Source organism: Boleophthalmus pectinirostris, unplaced genomic scaffold, assembly GCF_026225935.1.
Source record: "Boleophthalmus pectinirostris isolate CB_2022bp ecotype Guang Dong unplaced genomic scaffold, ASM2622593v1 HiC_scaffold_13, whole genome shotgun sequence".
NCBI classification, from domain to species: domain Eukaryota; kingdom Metazoa; phylum Chordata; class Actinopteri; order Gobiiformes; family Gobiidae; genus Boleophthalmus; species Boleophthalmus pectinirostris.
In genome coordinates, this window is record NW_026571036.1 from 13,839,816 (window position 1) to 13,861,408 (window position 21,593).

Consider the following 21,593-nt stretch of genomic DNA (forward strand, 5'->3'; position numbering starts at 1 on the left):
ATGAAATTTCCCAGTGAGAATCCAAGAAAACCGGGGAACATGAACCCACCTCCAGGTACAACATTTACGCACACTTGTCTCGTTCTCTGTCACTTGTCAGTTACTGCGCTTTTACTACAGGCTATGGCGCGTTCCTTTCTGCTCAGTGTTTGTGGAGCTGTAGATTAGAACATTTATAACCTCAGCCCAAAGCATTATCACTGACAATAATTGAACGCTATTGGGGGAAGCCCGGGGATAAGACTGAGGGGTGGATTTAAAGGGGTATTTAAAAGCTTTTGCGTTTGCATTTGGTCATTGTGGCGTTTATGAGACAATGAAAAGATAAAAGAGAGAAGATGATGTCCATAGATTGTCCATAATGTCACTGGTGAGAGAGGCTGAGGCACTGCAGTCACCCCCCAGCTCCGCGCGCTCGCTTGTATTAAAGACCTGTCGAAACATTGGCGCCTGCAGTGGAAGCCTCTCTCCATTACCTCATCGGGAGCGCATCTTCATGTGGCTCACGTCAGCTCATCCAGCCCAGAAGCAGCAGCAGCAGGTGAAGCGTGTCGGGCTCTTCCTAACCTGCCATGGCCCCTCACACAGCCTCTGCAGCGGAGCGGAGGAGGGGGAACAGCACCCGGGCCCCCCCCGTCTGCTCTTGTTGTCTTACGAGCTCGGGTCTCACCCCTGTCAAGCGCACAACAACTGTCACGAATCCCCCAAACAGTTGTTACGTAACATCTACTGAGAAGAGGAGATGTCATAGTCAAAAAACACCACGAGTGCCCTTGTTGGCGCGCACATCTGGCGACGTTTTCATTATCCGCACCAATAAGCTTCAAAATTAGCTTTGACAAAATATTTAGGCTCATCAAATGCGCCGTATGCTGCATTCAGGGTTCACAACATATCTTATGAGTTGGATGAGCTGGAAAATAAGAAATTCAAAATCATGTCTAAACAGGAGTCAAATCATATACAATCAGTAAAATCAATAGACCGCGTTTTCATGGTTTTGGTCTGTCTCAACCCGAAACTTTCTGATAAAAACACATTTGGACCGATCTGCTCTACTGCAAGACAAGACAGCACTCAAGCTGCAAATGGTCTCTCCTCGAATGACCTGAACAAGATTCATTGTGTTCTGGACCAGAGTTTAAGCTGTTTTATTGTTTGCAAAAGGTGGCATTTAAGGAAAACTCTCTTGTGACATTGTAGTTATTGTTATTTAATTTCTGAATAGAAGAATAAAATATGAATGCGAAGTCTACAGTACTGTGGAAATATTATGCCAAATGCAGACAAGATGCTTTCCGTCATTATGTCCTTGAGCAAAACACTTCACTCTGATAGAATGCAGTATGAGACGACTGCTGAATGATAGTCATGGTTTCTCAGTCTGTCCCAGGGAAGCTGTGGTATGCATAGTAGCTCACCACCAGAGCTGATACAGAGTGAATGAATAGGGCAACAAATTGTTAAGGGAATTTGAGTGTAACCAGTTGGTACTAAAGCTACAAGATCCTGCTTGGGGAGCAATAAGACTGCCAGCAGAGTCAGACCTGGGATTAATGTGCTGAGGAGGGGAGACATGTCTGTTTTTTGTATTCTTATGGTTCATAAAGTTGAACCATTTGTGAATATTTGTCCAGTTATATTCATTCATATTTATTCATATATTCATAAGGCTCGAATAAGAAATAGCAACATTCAGATATACTGGGATGTCATGTCCAAAATAATGATAAAGGTCTTGTATTCTGAATAAAAGTCACAAACATTTAAATTCCTTATCTGCTGTGTTTCCAAAATCTGAGCTCCATATTGAACAGACTTTGATATGGATTTCCTCTTCCTTTTCAGTTCCAGTTCACACCAACCTGGTCCCCCCGAAGAAGGTGCAGCCAGGCATGCTTCAGTCCAGCCTGGTTCACGCCAGTCTGGCCACCATGCAGAACCCCATGGGCTGCTCCCTGCCTCGCCTGTCCGTGTCCCGGCCGGCGAGCGTGGTGGCCAGTATAGAGGCGGGTCCAGATGGTACGGTGGTCTTCACCTTTATGAAGCTGAAGACTGTGCTGGCCGTGTTCGTGGTGGTGGTCCTGTACCTGGTGGCTGGAGGCCTGGTGTTCCAGGCTCTGGAACAGCCTTTTGAGGACAACCAGAAGATCACCATCACAGCAGAGAAAGCTGCGTTCCTCCACAGGCACCCCTGTGTGAGCCCCGCTGAGCTGGAGGCCATCATCAAGGTGAGCTCCATGTTTACACTTCAGGGAAACAATTAGTCTAAGAAGTGCATTCTGTCACTGTGTCTTTGGGCAAGACACAAAGTAGCAGACGCTGTTGGTGTAAACCACATCTCTATCATCATGTCAGATATCTCCAGGGCAGCTGTGACCACAAAAGTAACATAGCACGGTGTGTGAAGTGCAGAGTGAGTGAATAATGCAACATAAAATGGATTTGGTATTTTGAGATGCGCTACATAAATCCAATTATTATGATCTGACCCTGGGGATGTAACCATATGCAATCTGGTATTATCACAGTGCGACACTCAGCGTGAGATTTTGTGCAGAATACAAATATCAAGTTTATTTAATAAGAGGCTTTTTCCCTTAAGATTTTAACCATCCAGTTTTAAAGGATATCCACATTGCAAGTAGATAAAGAAGCTAAATAGTCTTTTTTTAAAAGGTACTATCTCAAAGTACATGAATGTACTTACAGTACATTATCAGTGTATTGCCTATCCCCAGCTCCACACACACACAATCTGTTTACTACCACATTCTCTGAGCCAGAAACATGGAGTGGAGTAATCCATACATAACAAAGCCTGCATCAATGAATAGTAGAGTGAATAAAAGACCAGTTTGAAACGGGCCTGGCTCGGACCCACACTGCATCACTGTACTATTGCACACTGCAGGACTTTTCATGGCCAACCGCCCCGGCCTCCCGTAAAGCAGAGGACAATGGGAAGAGGCAGCGGTGAGCTCGATGCTTATTGAACTGGGCAGTGGTGAAACTCAGTCTGATAATGGATGGATCAGGCACTCTCGCAGAGCAGAGCCGAGTGAGCACGTGCCATAAGTGCTGCACTGTAAACATTAGCACACAGGCTAATTGTGTTTAGGCTATCAGGTGTCAAGATCTTCTGCAAGCACCTATTGTTACAACTGTAGATGTGAAGGTATCCAAGTATCACTCTGCTGCTGTGTACTACGTGGGCTGGATTACAAGGGTTGTAGAATTGTTGATGATGATTGGAAACAGGAATCTAATTTGAAATCATGTGTATAAGTCATTAGGTCACTGATCTCACTATACTGTAAAACAACATAAAACAATGCACATTAACAGTATTTTATTTTATCTGCACTGAGTTAGACTTTTCCAAATCAGGAGGAAGAGCTATTTTATCCAGCTGTATTTATGTATGATGTATTTCATTATTTGTATAGGTAAAACAATTAAATATTAAAATCTATGCCCTTTAATTCACTATTTCTGCATATAATTGAATATTCTTGCCTCATTTTGCTGCTTTAGTGAAAATATAGTTTCCCCTAATGCATCTGGGACTATGATGAATGCACTAAACTTTTACCCTGTTTATTTATGCTAATACCCATGAAAATGCATAAATAGATACATTTTTTCCATGTATTTTATTGCTACTGACTTTTATGTGTGTGTTTTATCTTTTTCTGATACTGTGTTTGGTGGAATTCAAGATTAGCATGTAATGTTGTCTTCTGCGCCAAGTCAATCTTCTATGGATCTGAAAAAATCTAAAAAACATCTCTATTTGGAGTAGAGTTTGATATCCTGAAGCAGATTTGATTAGGCCGGTCCTCCTCCATTTTAAACTCCTTCCTCGATCTCTTGTGTGTTGTGACGTGTGAATGCAACCCATGTGTTTTTATTTCCGTCGAATCTCCTGACAATCCTTTTTATTACGTAGAATTCAATACATTGTAAACGAAAATAGAAGAGTTTCCACCGTTACATTTTACGAGGCCCAGGTCTATAAACCTAATGCTTGTTTACAACTCCACCCTTCCAGCTTAATTCACTAATGGATGAAACACATAAATATCACTTTATGTTCACACCTCAGACTCAGCTGCTTTCTTGCAGACATGCACTTTGATCACCACAAAACATTTAATTACACACATAGGATCAAGGAAAGTGAAATATATTGCCCAGAGGAACCATGGCAGTAAAACTCGTGTACAAAGTCAAGTAATCCACAAACTTTGGGTTCGACTAAACACCTGCCAATCCATATTATGTTTGTTTTTGTTTTTGTCGGGAGGAGGGCATGACTAAAAGTATGAAATGGCAGTGAAGAGTGGAACTGTCAGACCTGATTATTGAACCCAGGGTGCTGAAACCTGGTTAACTGGCAGCTCTTTTTAATATGTGAGAAGTTAGATCAGCAATATCATAAAATGTAATTATGTAAACATCTGCTGACAGGTGTAATAAGAAACACTTGACTTTAATAAGGGCAGTGCACTGTAATGTCACAGGGCAATTGCACTATTTGTACAGCCCTGGAGGCAGCACACGTTCAGCTTTGGACTGTTTCTCACCGGAAAGTGGCAAATTTACCTAGAAGGCACTAAAATTGTCCAAACATTACAAAGCACAGTATTAAAACACAATGTACACAGTTTAGTAAAAAGAATAGTTCACTGAGTGTTTAGTCCAACTTAAAGTTCTATTCATTTGTAAATTTATTTTTTTTTTTTTACCGATTTACTTCATGCAGGACAGTCAGAGCAGATGTTGCAAAGATGTCACGGCTGTCTGCGTCATATTGGATCAAACATTTCTTTTCTTGCTGTTCAGACTGGAAAATAACAAGATCTAGTTAAATTAAAATGACTTAAATTAAGAACATTTTACTTTATTTGAGTCAATTCAACTTGACAAATACAATGTTCAACCAATGGAATAAGTGTGTTTTTCTTAATTCAAGCAACATTAGATTTTGTTTCTTATTTTAAGTGCAAAAAGTTGCTGTTTCTCTTATTTTAAGTGTAGCAAGATGTATTTTCATATTCTAAGTACAAAAAGTCTTGTTCCACTGGTAGATATTTTTACTTGTCAAGTGAAATTTACTCAAATCATGATAAAACATTCTTACTTCAAGTCATCTTAACTTGGCTAGATTTAGTATTTTGCAGTACACAGAATTCATTTGGAAGACACTCTAAATTACCCAAACATTGATTTACTGCTGATATTTGGAACAGTTAATGCATGTTTCCTTTGGAGTTTACATTTGTTTAGCAACTAGAATCAATGTGGCGACAGGTGGCATCATCTCATCATCAGTCACCTCATTGGGTTTTACAGGAATCCAAACAACACAACATTTAAATCAACAACCAAACAGGCACGGGGCATCCCTTCGTTCTGCACCAGCAAAACTCCTGCAGGCCTGGTGCTGGAGTGGTAGACTGGTGGCAGGCTGTGCTTCCACGGTTGGTCCAGCCTTTCTCTGCTGAATAATGGATGAGGCTGAAGGAGTGCAGAGCTAAATGGAGAAAAGAGGAGAAAAAGAAAGGACAGATGGTTGGTGCCAGGCAAGCGCTATGACAGAGCCGTGCTGGCACAGACTCATGGCTCATCAAAACACCATAGAGACAAATAAACCCAAGTATTAGAGTTATAGAGGTACTTTAGACATAAAGCACTTTTTAAAGCGAGTATGTTTATCACATCGCATTTACTCTATTTGAGTTAAGTCAAGTGCCCATTAGTAAGGAGGTTTGTCCTTCCTTCCTCCACTTAGCCGCACCCTGTCTTTGTCCCTTACTTTTACTTTGTAACTTTGAGTCTTACAGGAACAGGTGTGAGCTTTCAGGTTGTGACTTGGACTTGAATCTGATAAATGGACTTGACTTGGGATCTGACCTGGGCTAGCATCTTTATGACAGATTAATTCTCTCTGTTTAATTGGATCATGCCCCAGGAACATGTCCCTTCCCGCGTCTATTTGTCTGTTTTAACATTAGCTACTTGCCCTGATGTATAAAATTAAAAGCCAACTAGGAGCAGTGCCACCCACTCACCTCACTCCAGCTGACCACCAAACCAGATCTAATCACCCATATGAGGATTAGACCACAAAACCCACTACCGCTCAGTATAAAAACTATAAAAATAACTTTTCCACGCAGCATCCCAGAATGGATTCAACCACCAAGTGACGCAGTTTCAAGCCCGACTTTGGACACTCTTAAAAGTGTGCTGGCAAACATCACGCACTCTTCATGTAAGTTTGTGTTTGGAGGTTTGTGGTTCGAATCCAACTCTCGACATAATCATCATTGGTTGAGCGCTGAGATTCCAGCTCCCAGGGATGTAATCATTATGTCTTTGGGCAAGACACTTAACCCCCCTCACCCCCTGCGTAGATTTTTGTATGAATATGTGTGTGAATGGATGAGTGTTTCCTTGGTGTAAAGAGCTTTGAGTGCCTTGAAAGTGGAAAAGAGCTTTATAAAAATGTGATCATTATTGTTTAGCTTGATGTATAAGTGTGAAAGTCCAAGAAAATGTACAAGGATAAAATAATGATGGACGATGTGACTAAGGAAAATGTTTAAAGTTAATGAAAGCACAAGAGAGAAATTGTACCATGCATATGACTTATTAATTGGTGACTTGGATTGGTTTTTGGGTTGGGGAACGATTATTAAAGAAATTTTAAATTTTTTGATCTTTGAAAGGAGCAGGGTTTATACGATTTATCTTCTTCCTGTTCCTTTTGTTCATGCAGCAAAGACAAGGAAAATAATCGTAGAAACATGTATTTATGTTAATTTTCATATTTTTTGTAGTTGTTCTCTTTAAATTGATTCCAACAAAATAATATCATGAGCAATAAATAAATAAATTAGTTCCACTGCAATGACATGTTACACAAAGTTGTCTTCCAGATTGACAAAACTGAACTGACTAACTGTCTTGACATCACCGTCTAGTGTATTTATGAGAAAGTGTTTTTTTTGCTGAAGGCCACCCTAAGCGAGCACAGATGCGAGCAGTGTCACAGATATGAAGTAGTGAGATCAAAGGTCAAGTTCTTACGGAGAGTCATGACCTCTCCATCTGGCTGGGTTCATTACTCATACATAACTATTTGTGTCGTGCTAAAATTATACACCAGTTTTAATTAGTGGTGTAATAAAAGGAGATGGGTTTCGATGTAAAAATAGAACTTCATGGAGGAAGAGGAGGCTGGTGATTCTGCTGCTGTGGTGGAGTTGGGTATAGGAGGATAGAGAAGAGAGAAAAGACTTATATGGGGGTTGGTTGACAGGCAAAGGTAGCTTACTGTGACTGTCTGATAAAGTAGTAGTAGAAGCAGGAGGAAGAAATCGAGTCTTTCTTGTTAAGGAATCTCTCAATCATGTGTAACAGTGTTGTCACTGTACTAAAATATCCAAGCCGGAGTCCCGGCTCGATTCTGAAAGCTTGATCAATGTTGATGTAATGTTAAAAATACACAACCACAACATGAAATGGATTGATGCTGTTGATGGATTGGTGCTATATATATATATATATATATATAAAACTACAAACTCAGTTACCGTCTTATAATTGTTTAAAATGTAATGTAACACAGAATAAGTTCACTACATGGTTCTACTATTTCTACGTTCAAGTATCACTTAGTCAAATCTGGTGTCACAAGTACTAGCCAGGTTGTCAGAAGTATCAGAAATCAGACACTAATCAATACTAAAACTAGTACTGAGACTAGATACTCATTTGAACGAAGTCCATCCATCCATCCATTTTCTTCCACTTACCCGGGGCCGGGTCACGGGGGCAACCATCTAAGCAGGGACTCCCAGACTTCCCTCACCCCAGACACTTCCTCCAGCTCCTCCGGGGGGGACCCCAAGGTGTTCCCAGGCCAGCTGAGAGACATAGTTCCTACAGTGTGTCCTGGGTCTTCCCCGGGGCCTCCTTCCGGTGGGACATGCCTGGAACACCTCCTGAGAGAGGCACCCAGGAGGCATCCGGAACAGATGCCCAAGCCACCGCAGCTGCTCCTCTCGATGTGGAGGAGCAGCGGCTCTACTCCGAGCTCCTCCCGTGTGACCGAGCTCCTCACCCTATCTCTAAGGGAGCTCCCAGCCACCCTGCGAAGGAAACTAATTTCGACCGTTTGTATCTACGATCTCATCCCTTCAGTCATTACCCAGAGCTCATGATCGTAGGTGAGGGTAGGAACGAAACTAAAAAAAAAAATCACATCAACACTTTCCTGAAAAGCTGATGATCTTGAGCTGTATCAGAACAAGTGTAAGAGCACAAAGACTATACGCCCATGGACCATTATGAAACATATCTGGATGACGGACTTACACAGATATAAAACTGGATGGTAAAATTAAAGAAAGTACTGTTACTTGTTGAAAATCACATAATATATGAGTTTTTTTAATTATCATCATGGTATTGCAATACAGTAGGTATTATACTAAGTCTGTTCCTTAGTATCGAAATCGAGTTTGAAGTTTTTGTATCGTGACAACTATTAATATCCAGGTCTAGACTGTAGTTAACATTATGAATGACCCGACCGAGCATATGATGACGCATGATCCACTATTCAGACCACAGGTGTTTGAGTCCGTGTGTCCTTCAACCACCTTCTCCACAGTGTGCCACTTTGTGCCATCTGTTCCTGTGCCCCTCTTCCCCTGTCACGCCCCTGCCCCTGTCTGTGTCTGGTCCTGCTGTGCCACCCTCCTGGTCAAAGCTCATTATTTCTCTGTCTCTTTCCTCAGCACTCGGTGGACGCAGTGAACGCTGGAGTGAACCCGACCGGGGACACCTCCTACAACTCGAGCCATTGGGACCTGGGCAGTGCCTTCTTCTTCGCTGGGACGGTCATCACCACCATCGGTATGGCAACACACAAACAAACAGTAGCCCGCTGGATACTCTGGCTTAATGAGGTTTCTAATAGAGAAGTGTCGGAAGAGAATCCATAATCCTGAGTCAGTTTTTCTGTACAGTAGATTTTTCTTCATTTGGCAAACCCTGAAGTGCATTTTAGTCATTTTGACACTTATTCTGTATGCAAAAAGTAGAAATGGACTGTAATGGTGCTAATAATGGTATTACTGATGTTAGGGGATTCTTTTATAACAGTACTGGCCAGATATTGACCATTTTCTGATATTGTTTTTTAGCTGTAAAGACATTTGTGTGCCCATATTGTATTTCCAATTTGTGTCTTTTTAAACAGTCTAGTGAGTTCAAGAGCAATTAAGCTAAAATCTGGATGCATGTTTAGTACACAATCACAGCAATTTAGATGACAGATATTGGTATTGGCCGAAAAAGATCCATATTACATAATTCCTCGTCAAATGGAAAGTGAGCTCAAGTTAGTCACAGTAAATAATAGTAAATAATACTATTTGAGCTCATAATCATTTTAGAGTGTCTCACGTAAGTCACAAGTCTTTGATCTCAAGTCTGAATCAAATCCCAAGTCAAATAAAGGCAAGTCCAAGTCGAGTCTCGAGTCACTGGCCCATAAGTCCAAGTCAAGTCAAATCATCTGCTTTGAGCTTCAAGTCATTTAAAATCTTTAAAACAAAGTACCAAATCTATCTTAGATTTTTGCAATTTATGCAACTTTTAAGGATTGGACTTTAAAAAATCATAGTATATTTATATATGAGTATTTATAGAGTATGTAAGAGTTGTACAAATGTTAATTTTTCCTTTTTAAATGTCTTGACAAGATGTGAATCATTACGGTCAGAACAGAAAGAATTCAGATTTAAAAGTGCTTCTCAAGTCTTCTCAAGTCACAGTTCAAGTCAAGTCCCAAGTCACTGACCTTCAAGTCCAATTTGAGTCCCAAGTCTTACTCCATTTTATCAAGACAAGTCTCAAGTCCTAAAAAGAGTAACTCAAGTCTGACTTGAGTCCAATTCACAACCTGCAAGTCTCCACCTCTGCAGCGTGTTACTTCTTCACTCTGTAAATGAAAACTGCAGGTTCTCAGTTATTTGCCTGGTCAAAAAGGGTTAGATTAAAGAAAAAGAAACTCAAATGAATGAACTATTAGTCTTTGGTTCATAGTTGTTGGAACACTCTAAACTCTATAAACTTGTATTCCTGTGTCACCTGCTTGTTCCTGTAGCAGAGGTGTTTCTGCATAAACACAACAGCACCTCATTAGCAGCAGGAGCAGATGCAGTGCTAATGAAGGAGGTGTGCTCATGAACCTGTTAGCTGGATTCATTAACGCCGTACCTGCTCACGGCTCCCCTGCTGTGGTGTTTCTCCTCAGGCTACGGGAACATCGCTCCGAGCACAGAAGGGGGCAAGATCTTCTGCATCCTCTACGCTATCTTCGGCATCCCCCTCTTCGGCTTCCTGCTGGCAGGGGTCGGCGACCAGCTTGGAACCATCTTTGTCAAGAGCATCGCCCGCGTGGAAAAGATCTTCAAAGTGGGTGACTGACACTTAACATGACAGTATTGGCAGGTTTCAGATTATTGAATGTGATGATGTCGTACTCCTAGATGGAGGGCAAGATTGATTGATTCCCTATTGATTACACTGTACTTTGCCAAGTATTAAAAAATGTAAATTCACAATATGGAACCTGATCATTTCTATTATTGGCCAGACCAAAGACCATACTATATTACAACAAAAATCAGCAGTTGAACAGTAATTTTACCCATCACCCATCTTTATTAAAAGAAACAAAACTGAAACCAGCAATATACACCGCAAAAACTAAAATCTAGCCAAGTTAACACTACTTCAATTAGAAAGTTTAAGTAAATTTCACTTGACAAGTAAAATTATTTGCCTTTTACTTGACTTAGACTTAAGACTTTTTGTACTTAAAATATGAAAATACATCTAGACTTAAAAATCAGAGGTGGAAAAAGTACAGAAAAATTGTAATTAAGTAAAACCATCTTTACTTTGCTTAATTCCTACTCAAGTAAAAGTAAAAAAGTACTTCCTTTAAAATATAATTTGAGTAAGTTACTTAGTTACTTTCAATTATTTGATGTAATAAGAATGAGTCTTAAACCTAATCCAGCACAAGTAGTTTTAATCAACTTTTAGGTGATACAGTGCAAACCTTGTTCAGTGCAAACTTTGTACATTTTAAAGACAACTTAGCTCAATAACACTAACTCTTTTAACACGTGCATTATTATGTTATTCCCTATTTTGTGTTTGAACTCAAAATAGCTGTCCGAGGTTTGGCCAAGTGTTTCATTCGCTTTCCTCTCGAGAATTATTCAATGCACCTTCTTCTTGAATATCATCCATGACGTTGTCTGTCTGTGGCTCGGCACCAGCATCATCCAAGCTGATCCAAGATGATGATTATGTACGATGACTGTACATTTTATACTGAATGAACAGTCATTGAAACAAAATCTAATGTTGCTTGAATTAAATAAAACAAACTTATTCCATCAGTAGATAATTTTACTTGTCAAGTTGAATCTACTCAAATAAAGTCAAAAGTTCTTAATTTAAATCACTGTAATTTAGCTAGATTGTATTTTGGAGTGTATGTCTGAACCCATGTGAATACTGGTAGAATTTAAGAGAGGCCGATATTGACAGAAAAAAAAAAAAAAATCATATATTTTTCTTTACTGGAGGATCACAATACTGATTATCAGAGTAGGGCTGTAGTCAACTAAAGAAATTCTTGGTCAACTAACAACATACCCTGCTGATCGACCCGACTGTAAACTATACTAGACTGCAAAAGCAGGTGTGACAAAAGCTTTAGGAGCTATTAAGTAACTTTATTATCTATCGCACTCAAACTGCACCCACAAGACAACAAGTTTAACAAAACTATTTATATAGAAAAGTAATAGGAAACAGTGTATTTTTATGTAAAGATAAGTAAAACTCAAAATTCTCACGTCATATACTGTATCTTCTCCTTTCTTTTATTGTCCCATATAAATCCTCATAATCTAACTAAAATAATTTGTCAACAATAGTAATACAAAGTTTGGTTGACTAAGACATTACAGACAAGTGAATTGCCTAAAGGCTTACAGTCCAATACCCATCTGAAATGTGCTAAAATGTGTTGTTGAGTTTTAAAGGGCCCATATTAAACAGTTTTATGATCAATTTTATAATGATATTTCCTCATCAAAAATATACCCTAAGTTGTGTTTTGTTTCATTCACATATTAGGCTGAGTTCTTCTCTCAAACAGAAAGCTCTCTGCACCACTTTGTGATGTTATGTGGTAATACATAAGTGCTCCACTGTGTTTTTAAACTCCATGTGCCTTCACTAGAATAATTTGGATTATTTCACCTGGAATTGCCAAAAAACTACCACTTCATGACATCACAAGGTGGAACAGAGCATTTTAAGTCACTCAAACTGTAAACGAAACAAAACACAACTTGAGGTATGTGTTTGTGGAGGTAACAACATTATGACATGGTTTAAAGTTCTCAAGAGTCACATTTGCGTAACATAGGCCCTTTAATTAAACCTAACTGCAAAATTACACATAAAACTGCTGAAATATCACTCATAATTAATCCCCTTTTGAGTAAAATAGAAGAAAGGATGATGATCCACAAAGAACACATCACATTTTAGAAACTACTGTATGTTTGTCTTTAATAATACTGTGAGGTAGTATATTACTGGTATCTTTAATTACCATATTTCATATAACAGCACACGCCATAAAATCAGGCTTGTCAAATTGATTCAATATTAACTAGATAAATGCTAGTTTTATTGACCCATAATAGCCTTTATTAAAGAGAAGCAATATCATTTTATGGTGTGTAATTAAAACAACAGTGTTTAACCCGAGACATAAAACTGATCAATACCCACATGAGCTCATGATGATCTCACTTCCCACAGAAGTCTGTTCTTACTTGCATTCTTTAGCACGTCTCTTCTCTCAAACCTTCACAAGTCATGGTGCTTTATTGTTGTTTATGGGGGCAGACTGCTCTCAAGTGAACCTGACAACAATGACAATTCTTCACAGCTTGATAACTTTTCAACTTCAACTAATCAACTTTTTTCTGTGGGTAGAGATATTTTAAACCTGGGTTTTATTGTTTGTGGGATTTCTTGTATAGGTTCACAGTGAACAGTGGGATACCCTAAAGTAAATCTATAGTTTACTGTACTTATTACTCTCACAGTTACTTTAAAGCGCATATTACAGGTTGTACTAATTTTGGTTACTTATTTTTGTAGAAATTAAATAATTATATTGAAGATTTTACAAAAAAAAATCATGCTCAATTGTCCAGATTTCTTTTCTTTAGTCAGAAAGCAAATGAGACAAGACCGTCACAAAACAAGACTGTCAGTAAACACTACTATATATTTCAAATTTTCCAGATTTGTAAAATGTTGGTAAAGTTTAGGATACCTGTCTCGTTGGACATGTACACTGTTACTTGGCTATCATGCTGTAAACAAGGGACAATTCTCACCAAATTACATAACAGGTATTATTTGATAGTTTTCTTAAATTAATACTAAAACTGCTATAATTATTTTTTCCGTGTGTGAAAATTATACCCTGTATTTTGAATGGGCTTTTGTGCATTGATAACAATACAAATGGTTAGACAGAGGGTTTCTTTTTTTGAATTCAAAGTTAGATTTTATTTGCATTATGTAGGCCAAAAGTTTGGATACACCATTTCATTCAGTGTCAAATGATAACCATATATATCAAGCGAGATATATAGAATTAGGTAGTAAAGAGGGGGGAAAAAAGTAAATAACTAAAAATACTTTTCAACAAAGCAAAGGATGGTTAGCCAAGCTGGTGCCACCTAGTGCTCCCACTCAATTTCATTTCTCTCCAGCGACTAGGTCAGGAATCAGAATACACTTGGAGGTTCGCAAAAACCCTGGAAGTGCAAGTTCAGGCACCAGCCAATCAGCGAAGAGCCATACATTTTGTGTTGGCAACAATTCCCGAGATCAAGGATTTAAAGCTGGAACAAAGAGAATGTTTGGTGAATTTTGTCAAGGGGAAAGATGTTATTGCCCTTCTTCCTACGGGATTTGGGAAAAGCTTAATATACCAGTTAGCCCCATCAGTGGTGCATTACATACGTCATGCCCAAATAATTGGTTAAATTAAAAAAGTACCCGCCTACCATCAAGCGAACGAATTTTGGCTGATGAATGCCTGCATTGAGGATTTGAAGATAATATTAAGTAGAGTAATTTACCTTTTTCCTTCTCTACATAATTTCATATATCTTACTTCATATATCTGATGTCTTCTGTATGTGTATAAAATGTAGAAAGATGTAAAAATATGTCTGACTATGCTTCTGTTGTAGGGAATATTATACCTCTGATGATGTAGGTCAAGATAACAAGGACTCACAATTTCTTTAACAACGTCCACTTGATTGACATAAACTATGATCATTATTTACCACAGATACAATCACGCCAAACCAACTTAGAAAGAAGACGACATATTTAGAAAAAAACAAACATGAAATTCAAGTCATATGGTCGCTCTCTCTCTTTCGCTCTGTAAAATTAAACATGAGACTTTTTCTAACACAAAGTCTGCATTTCTCTCCATTGCATCAGTGACTCACCTTCTGTGCCTGTGACGTGTTTCTTTTTCAGAACAAATCCAATCAGATCAGTCAGACAAAGATCCGCGTGGCGTCCACTCTGCTCTTCATCTTGGCCGGCTGCATCCTCTTCGTCACCATCCCGGCTGTTATCTTCAAGTACATCGAGGGCTGGACCGCACTGGACTCCACGTACTTTGTGGTCATCACCCTCACCACTGTGGGGATAGGGGACTATGTGGCAGGTCAGATCATATCTCACACTAGGGCGTATTAGGGCTGTCTCGAGGTTATTTATTAAAGCTTCTACCATGAGATGTTATTGCTTTGCCTGGAATGTCCCTCACTATGGCATTAAGCGTAACCATTTTATGTTCAATCAATTACAGGCTTAGAATTGCTTAGAATAGTGTTTCCTAAACTTTTTTTCTGGGGACTCATATTTTACACGTCACAAACCTTCGCGAGTCAATAGGCATTATTCGTAAATAACAAAATAAAGGTGGATTTGACCATTACTGAACATTAATGAGGATATTTTATTGCTGACTGAATGATTGTGTCTCTCTGAACAATGAAAAACAGTAACGGAACCTTAAGCCTATTTAGGACATTAAATGTAGCCCATTTATTTTTCTTTTCAACAGTCAATTGAACCAGCAATATTGGAACAAAATAGTCAATAAAATAATTACAAAAAGATTAGAAATTATTCAAAACATGTCTTAACATTTCAAAATTTCTAACGACATAGGTAGACCTGTCTGCGTTTTGTAGAACGTTCCAGTCCGGGTGCAGGAGGAGACGCAGCAGCAGATCAGGCACAGCATTCAGTCTGTTTCTGTGCTTTGTCTTCATTTTTGTGAGCACAGAAAATCTCATGTATCAGAACTGTATATTGTAGACCCACATGCAGATCGTGACAAGGCGACCCTAAAAAAAAATTCTCTTGCCCAGTCCCCAGTCTGTGTGTCTGTGTGTGACCCAGTCTTTGGGACACAATGGCTTAGAAACATGCCTTGAAACACATGTATTCTCACTGTCAGTGGGGTCGTTGCTTCACAGATCTGACCTGTAACTTGGCCTAGTGGTGTCATCTGCTTGTTTCCATGGAGATAGATATGTTTCATGTAATACTTTGGGACATTCCAGGCAACACAATAGCATCTCCATTGAAACAAGCAGGTGACAGACACCCCAACCCCAAAGTTACATATGGCACCTTTAAGCACACAAAAAAAGTTTGAATTAGACTCTGTTGCTTCTAAAATCTTACAGTTTTAAGGTTTAGCGTAATTTGGTTCATTCTGTTATTGTCTTATCTCAGTTACAAGAACTTTTTTTTGGGGGGGGCTGCAGTAACTCAGTTGGCAAGAGCGTGTGTCCACTGATGAATGCTGTTGTTGTGTCCTTGGGCAAGACACTTAACCCACCTCGCCCCCAGTGTCTGCTTACACTGGTGTATGAGTGTGTGTGAGAAATTTCAGAAACCGCAGGTAAGATTTTGATTGAATTATAATGCTGATTTATTCTTGATTACAAAGCACTGAAGATGATGTCCCATTCGTTTATAATTTGTTGTTTTGGTTCTCAAGATGATTATCCAATTAGAAAGCAGAATGAGGCTCACATAAGTCACTCATTTAAGTTGCTGGCTCCAGTGCTGAAAGCTGAAAAGTACTCATACTGATAAAAATTACAAAAGAAGACCTTCACCTTTCCTCAGTGCTTTTGAGTGGTCTTGATTAATAGCAGAGGTAGCATAAGATCACTTGTTAATATAAAGAAATATAGAAATTTGTGGTATCAAAATTGGCATTGAGTACAGAGCCTTACAGAGCGTAGAAACTGTAGTAGGTGGGTTGGAAATGTTAGCTTTTTGACATCATTACCTTGGAGCACAGATGTCTTTATAATCATCAGAATCTGTTATAGTCACTGTGAAGGGGCTTTTTAGAAAACAAACCAGTCATGTGATCCATTTAAAGAAATAAAATGCCATTTCTTCCTGTTTCTGCTCTAAAAGCCTGTGGGCTGCAGGCCACTCTGCCTTCCCAAAGACAATCTCTATTAGATTTGTGTCTGTCACTCACACAACAGTCCCACAAGAAAGAGTTAAGTAACCATCCATTTATTCTCTCTGTAGTGACTCCTTTTGACAATTTGGTTTCTATTTCAGATCATATTGAAAACCTTTACACTACAGTTAAAGGATAATACTTAAGAAAAATAATGTTGTATTTTTTGTTGTTTCAGGGGGAAACCGGCGTATCGAGTACAGGAAGTGGTACCGTCCTCTGGTGTGGTTCTGGATCCTGGGGGGTTTGGCTTACTTTGCTGCAGTGTTGAATATGATTGGGGACTGGCTCAGGGTTCTGTCCAAGAAGACCAAAGAGGAGGTACGGATCCTGCTTTAGATGGACCAGTTTATTTTATCTGCAGATTTTGATGTTAATACTCTGTACTCTGAGATAATCTAATAGCACATTGTTCATATGTGTGGTGTTCTGACAGTGACTGTTTACTCTCATGCAGGTTGGGGAGATAAAGGCTCATGCTGCAGAGTGGAAAGCAAACGTCCGTGCTGAGCTGAGGGAGACTCGGAGGAGGATGAGTGTAGAGGTCCATGACAAGCTGCAGCGGGCGGCCACTATCCGCAGTATGGAGCGCAGACAGCTGGGGCTGGACCAGCGCGCTGTATCTCTGGACATGCTGTCCCCAGAGCGCCGCGCCATCTTCAACAGTCTGGACGCTAACACGAACAGCTACAAGACCTCCTCCCAAGAGAGCATCGACACCAAGCTCAACAACCTGCGTCTGCGTGGGGCGGAGCAGAGCGAGCGGAGGAACCAGCAGGCCACGTCAGAAGACAACATCTTCAACCGCCTGGGCTCTGTCACGAAGCTGGCCAAACGCAGCAGGAACAGAGACCTGAAGAAGAACATCCCCGATGAAGCACGGCGCCCACACAGTGAGGCCTATGGGTGCAGCTCTCCCATGTTTGAATGTAGCACTCCCTCCAGCGATGACAAGTGCAAGGACGAGCCAGAGACGAGGATAAGGAGTGTAACATGAGCCTGTCCGACTTCCCGCTGTATGTGCCTCAGAACTCTTTCACTGTGGAGCCCCCCAGAGACAGCCAGAGCACCATCAGACTGGAGGAGCTGCAGGGAGACATGGGGCTGTAACTGACCTACAGTGTTTTTAATGTCAATATAGTGCCTTAGGCCCCTCTGTGAGACAGAGACAGGGGCACCATCCTGTTGTCAAGTCCACTGTAATGTACACATGCTGTGTGGCCTCCATGGGTCCATGATGTAGACTCTGTCCACTCTCTGGAGGACATGAAAACTCTGGTAGAATAGTGCATGTGTGTAATGGTCACCTGGTGATGTGCCTACTGTTCAAACATCATGTGGCACCATCTTCACCTCTGTTCCAAAGCTACTGTCTGTACCTGTGAGGTCCATTTCAACAGTACTCCAGTCTTTTTGGTGAGTCCACATTCACATTCGGTCCAGTGCAGGGCAGAGGCAGCACAGAGCCAAAGTCTGATTCCACTCTCACTCTCTCATTCAGTAACAATAACACTTTGCTGTGTAACGTGCATTGGAGTCCATGGATGTATTTCGTCTCTTGATAATGAAGTCAAGTAATTCTGTTGTATCAAATGTTTTAACTATAACGCTGTGACTATGAAAAGTATAGACACATCGGACTATCTACAGTAGAAGTGAGGTAGCTGCCATGCTGTTCATCTGCCTATTCCACTGTCTTTGTAAAACCTCACCTGTCCACCTCACCCGTCCACCTCACCTGTTCCCTTCACCTGTCAACCTCTTCTGTCCTGTCGTGTGCATGGTCCCTGCCTGCTCCTGTCACTCACTGTGTCTCATTGTAACCTCTCAACACTATCTCAGGGCTCAGGCTCAATTCATGTGAGGCCTTCAAACACCACTTAGAATGATCTGAATTCAGAATATTGATTATATATCGATAGTTTTGCATGAAAATATTGTTTTTATAGACCTGGATTATATGACATTTTGAGGTATTTCACGTTTTTATTTCATTTTTTCAAGCCAGTGGGAGCAGAAAATTGCAGTAGCCATAAACAAAACCTATTCTACTGGCAGACTTTTGAAACCAGTCAAATAATAAAGGTCTAAATAATTAACATTCTGAATTCAACTCATTTTCACTAATTTATTTAAACAGTGCAGAGCCTAATGAAAGGTGAAGAAGAAAACAGAGAATGCTACTCCAAAAAACACTATGCAGATGAACAGTGGCCACTAAATATGAACTTTTTACCACTGGACCCACAGAAGAATCCATGACCTCCCTCTCCCCAGACACTTCGCACCGCACCTTAAGAGTAATCTCACAGTATTCAAGAATTGTCTGTAAAAAGCAGTTCACAAATAATGTACAGGGAAGCTCAAAATGCAGTACTTTGTTAAATGAGACATGGACATTGTAACTTCATAATAACTACATCTTAATTAGCCTTAATGAAGTATGAACAAAGAGTTTATTAAGATTTATTCAGGCTACTTCTTTACTACTTCTTATTTAAGCAGGTAGGGTATTAATTAAAAGCTATTTTCCTGATGTATTTGACCAAAATTTAACTTTCTCCAAAGATATATTGCAGCTCTTGAGGTCAAAAAGTGTGTAATACGTATAAAGAGTTTTATTGTCTGAGAATCAGGAAGTGCCCATTAGCATGCTAGTGGTTGTTAGCTTTACCGTTACTGTAAAACTCCACTCTGGGGTCACTAAATGTTGTGAAAAGTGCTTATAAACTCATCATGGTGAATATTTAAGATGCTTGGAATGCATAAGTGAGGAAGAATTCAGAAAAACTGCAAACTGTTTATAAAAGAGATCTGTTTTTAAGGTAGTAAAAATCAGGTATGGTGCATTTAAGCCTGAATAATTCTTAATAAACTAATAGCTCATTATGAATTAAGTCTTTGCTCATGCTTTATTAAGATTATTTAAAGTGTAGCTATTGTAATGTTCCCCGACTGTCCCCATAACACTACATATCTTCAGGTCTAGTGTGAATGCACCTGAAGCCCTAGAACTGGCACTTTTTTAAACGCTTTAAAGAACTCCAGAAAGACTATATTAAAAAACAATGTAAAAGAAGAAGATGAAAGAAATGGCATGCTCTGTGCAGACCCCGCGATGTCCATGGTGTTGACTGTAAACCACCACATGCTTTGAACACCTCTCCAGCACTTTGGTTTTTACGCAGATGTCAGGACACAGCCGTATGCAGACTCTGCTTCAAGTAATGTGCAATCACTGTTATGCCTTTGAATAAAAACATCTCACAGATTCAACTACCTGCTCTCTCTGTGTCATATATTACAGCGATGTATAGATAAGTTTAAAGAAGATATTTGATCTTTTGGGGAGTCAAAATGTTGCTTCCTCATCAAAAATATATCTGGAGTTTTGTTACATTCACACATTAACACGCAGAACACTCTCCATTGTGTTTTTAAACTCCATACACCTTTACTTGAATCATTTGGATGATTTCAGTACTGGAATTGTCGATTTCTACTGAACTAAAGGTAAAAGGTAGCTGTTAACTTGAAATCTACGTCTTTGTGACATCACAAGGTGGAGCAGAGCATTTTAAGCTTTGGAAACATAAACAGACTAATAATAAAGGATTACTGAAATGTGTGAATGAAACAAAATACAACTCCAAGTAGGTTTTTTGATGAGGCAACATTATAACCTGGCTAAAAGCTTACAAGAGTCAATTTTGCGTAATATATAAAAAAAAAAAAAGTGTTCCTATGGGGAATTTAGTATCAAGCTAAAATATGCCCTAAGCAACTTTTCATAGGGAGAATCCACCACTTGCTTGTTTCAAAGAAGATGTCATTGCATTGCCAAGAATGTTTCAGGTTTTCTTCATCTTAAAGTCTATATAAAAGTCTATATCCATGTTGACAGTCAGGTGTCACAATCACGATGTTCACTACATAGGTGCCGATCCCACGGGTGCCGAGGGGCTAGAGCACCCATTCGAATTCCCCCCGATCTTAAACTGTCTCTTATTTTTGAGAGTGCTTGCTTAAAATGAGCCGTAATCTCTGTATATCTCTTTCTCTCTGTCTCTCTGCCTTTCTGTCTGGATGTCTATCTGCCTCTCTATCACTCCCTTTCTCTAGTCTGTCTTTCTGTCTCTCTCAGTCTGGTTCTCTCTCTCTCTTTCTATCTCTGTCTCTGCGCTGCACACAAAAGCTATTCACTCAGACACAAGACGAAATCTGGGACATTAAGTGAGACAAAGACGCAAGGAACAGACAATGCAATGACAAACTCTATCCAATCTGTAAAACTCCTTGGAAATACTGACGCCCTCCTCCAGTATAGTGTCGAAAATGAAAAAAAGCTAAATGAAACCCAAACCTCACTTGAAAAAACATAAATCTGCACCTATGATTCACAATGTATTTCAAGGTATGTGTTAGCTATAATAATAAATGCAAGATAGATTTGTTTAATGTCATTGTGAAACATTTTAAGCAAAGTTTAAACATCATGAGACAATCAGGTGCGTCACGCTCTCCACTAGAAAACTTACATAGTGCGTCATTAAACACATAATTAGGGATCGGATTTTTTGAGTATTCGCAAGTTAAGAAAAAAGGGTGGGGATAAGGGATGGATGAAAACTAAATTATTCAGAGCACTCTAGCCTCAGATGTGGGACTATACAGGATTACGAAAACATGCACAGATTAATTGGAATATGACTTTGAGTAAACTAATAATGAAGGAACAGTTTATAAAAGTGAAAGTTGATTTTGCTTAACACATCCCCTTTAAATGACTCTGATTCTGATTCTGTTGTAATGTGACAGATCTGATAAATTTAGCCATATTTTAGCAAATTTTGTTAGTTAACATTTGTTACTTATT

General features: G+C 39.5%; 1 protein-coding gene across 1 annotated transcript; it reads left to right on the plus strand.

Annotated features, from left to right (window-relative positions):
• kcnk10a (potassium channel, subfamily K, member 10a) lies at positions 1 to 17,827 on the plus strand. The gene is given in 8 exon segments (XM_020920790.2): positions 1 to 55; positions 1,849 to 2,231; positions 8,814 to 8,931; positions 10,337 to 10,497; positions 14,692 to 14,884; positions 16,896 to 17,038; positions 17,175 to 17,688; positions 17,691 to 17,827. Coding segments are annotated over 8 exon segments (1,704 nt in total).
• The last annotated feature ends 3,766 nt before the right edge of the window (positions 17,828 to 21,593 follow it).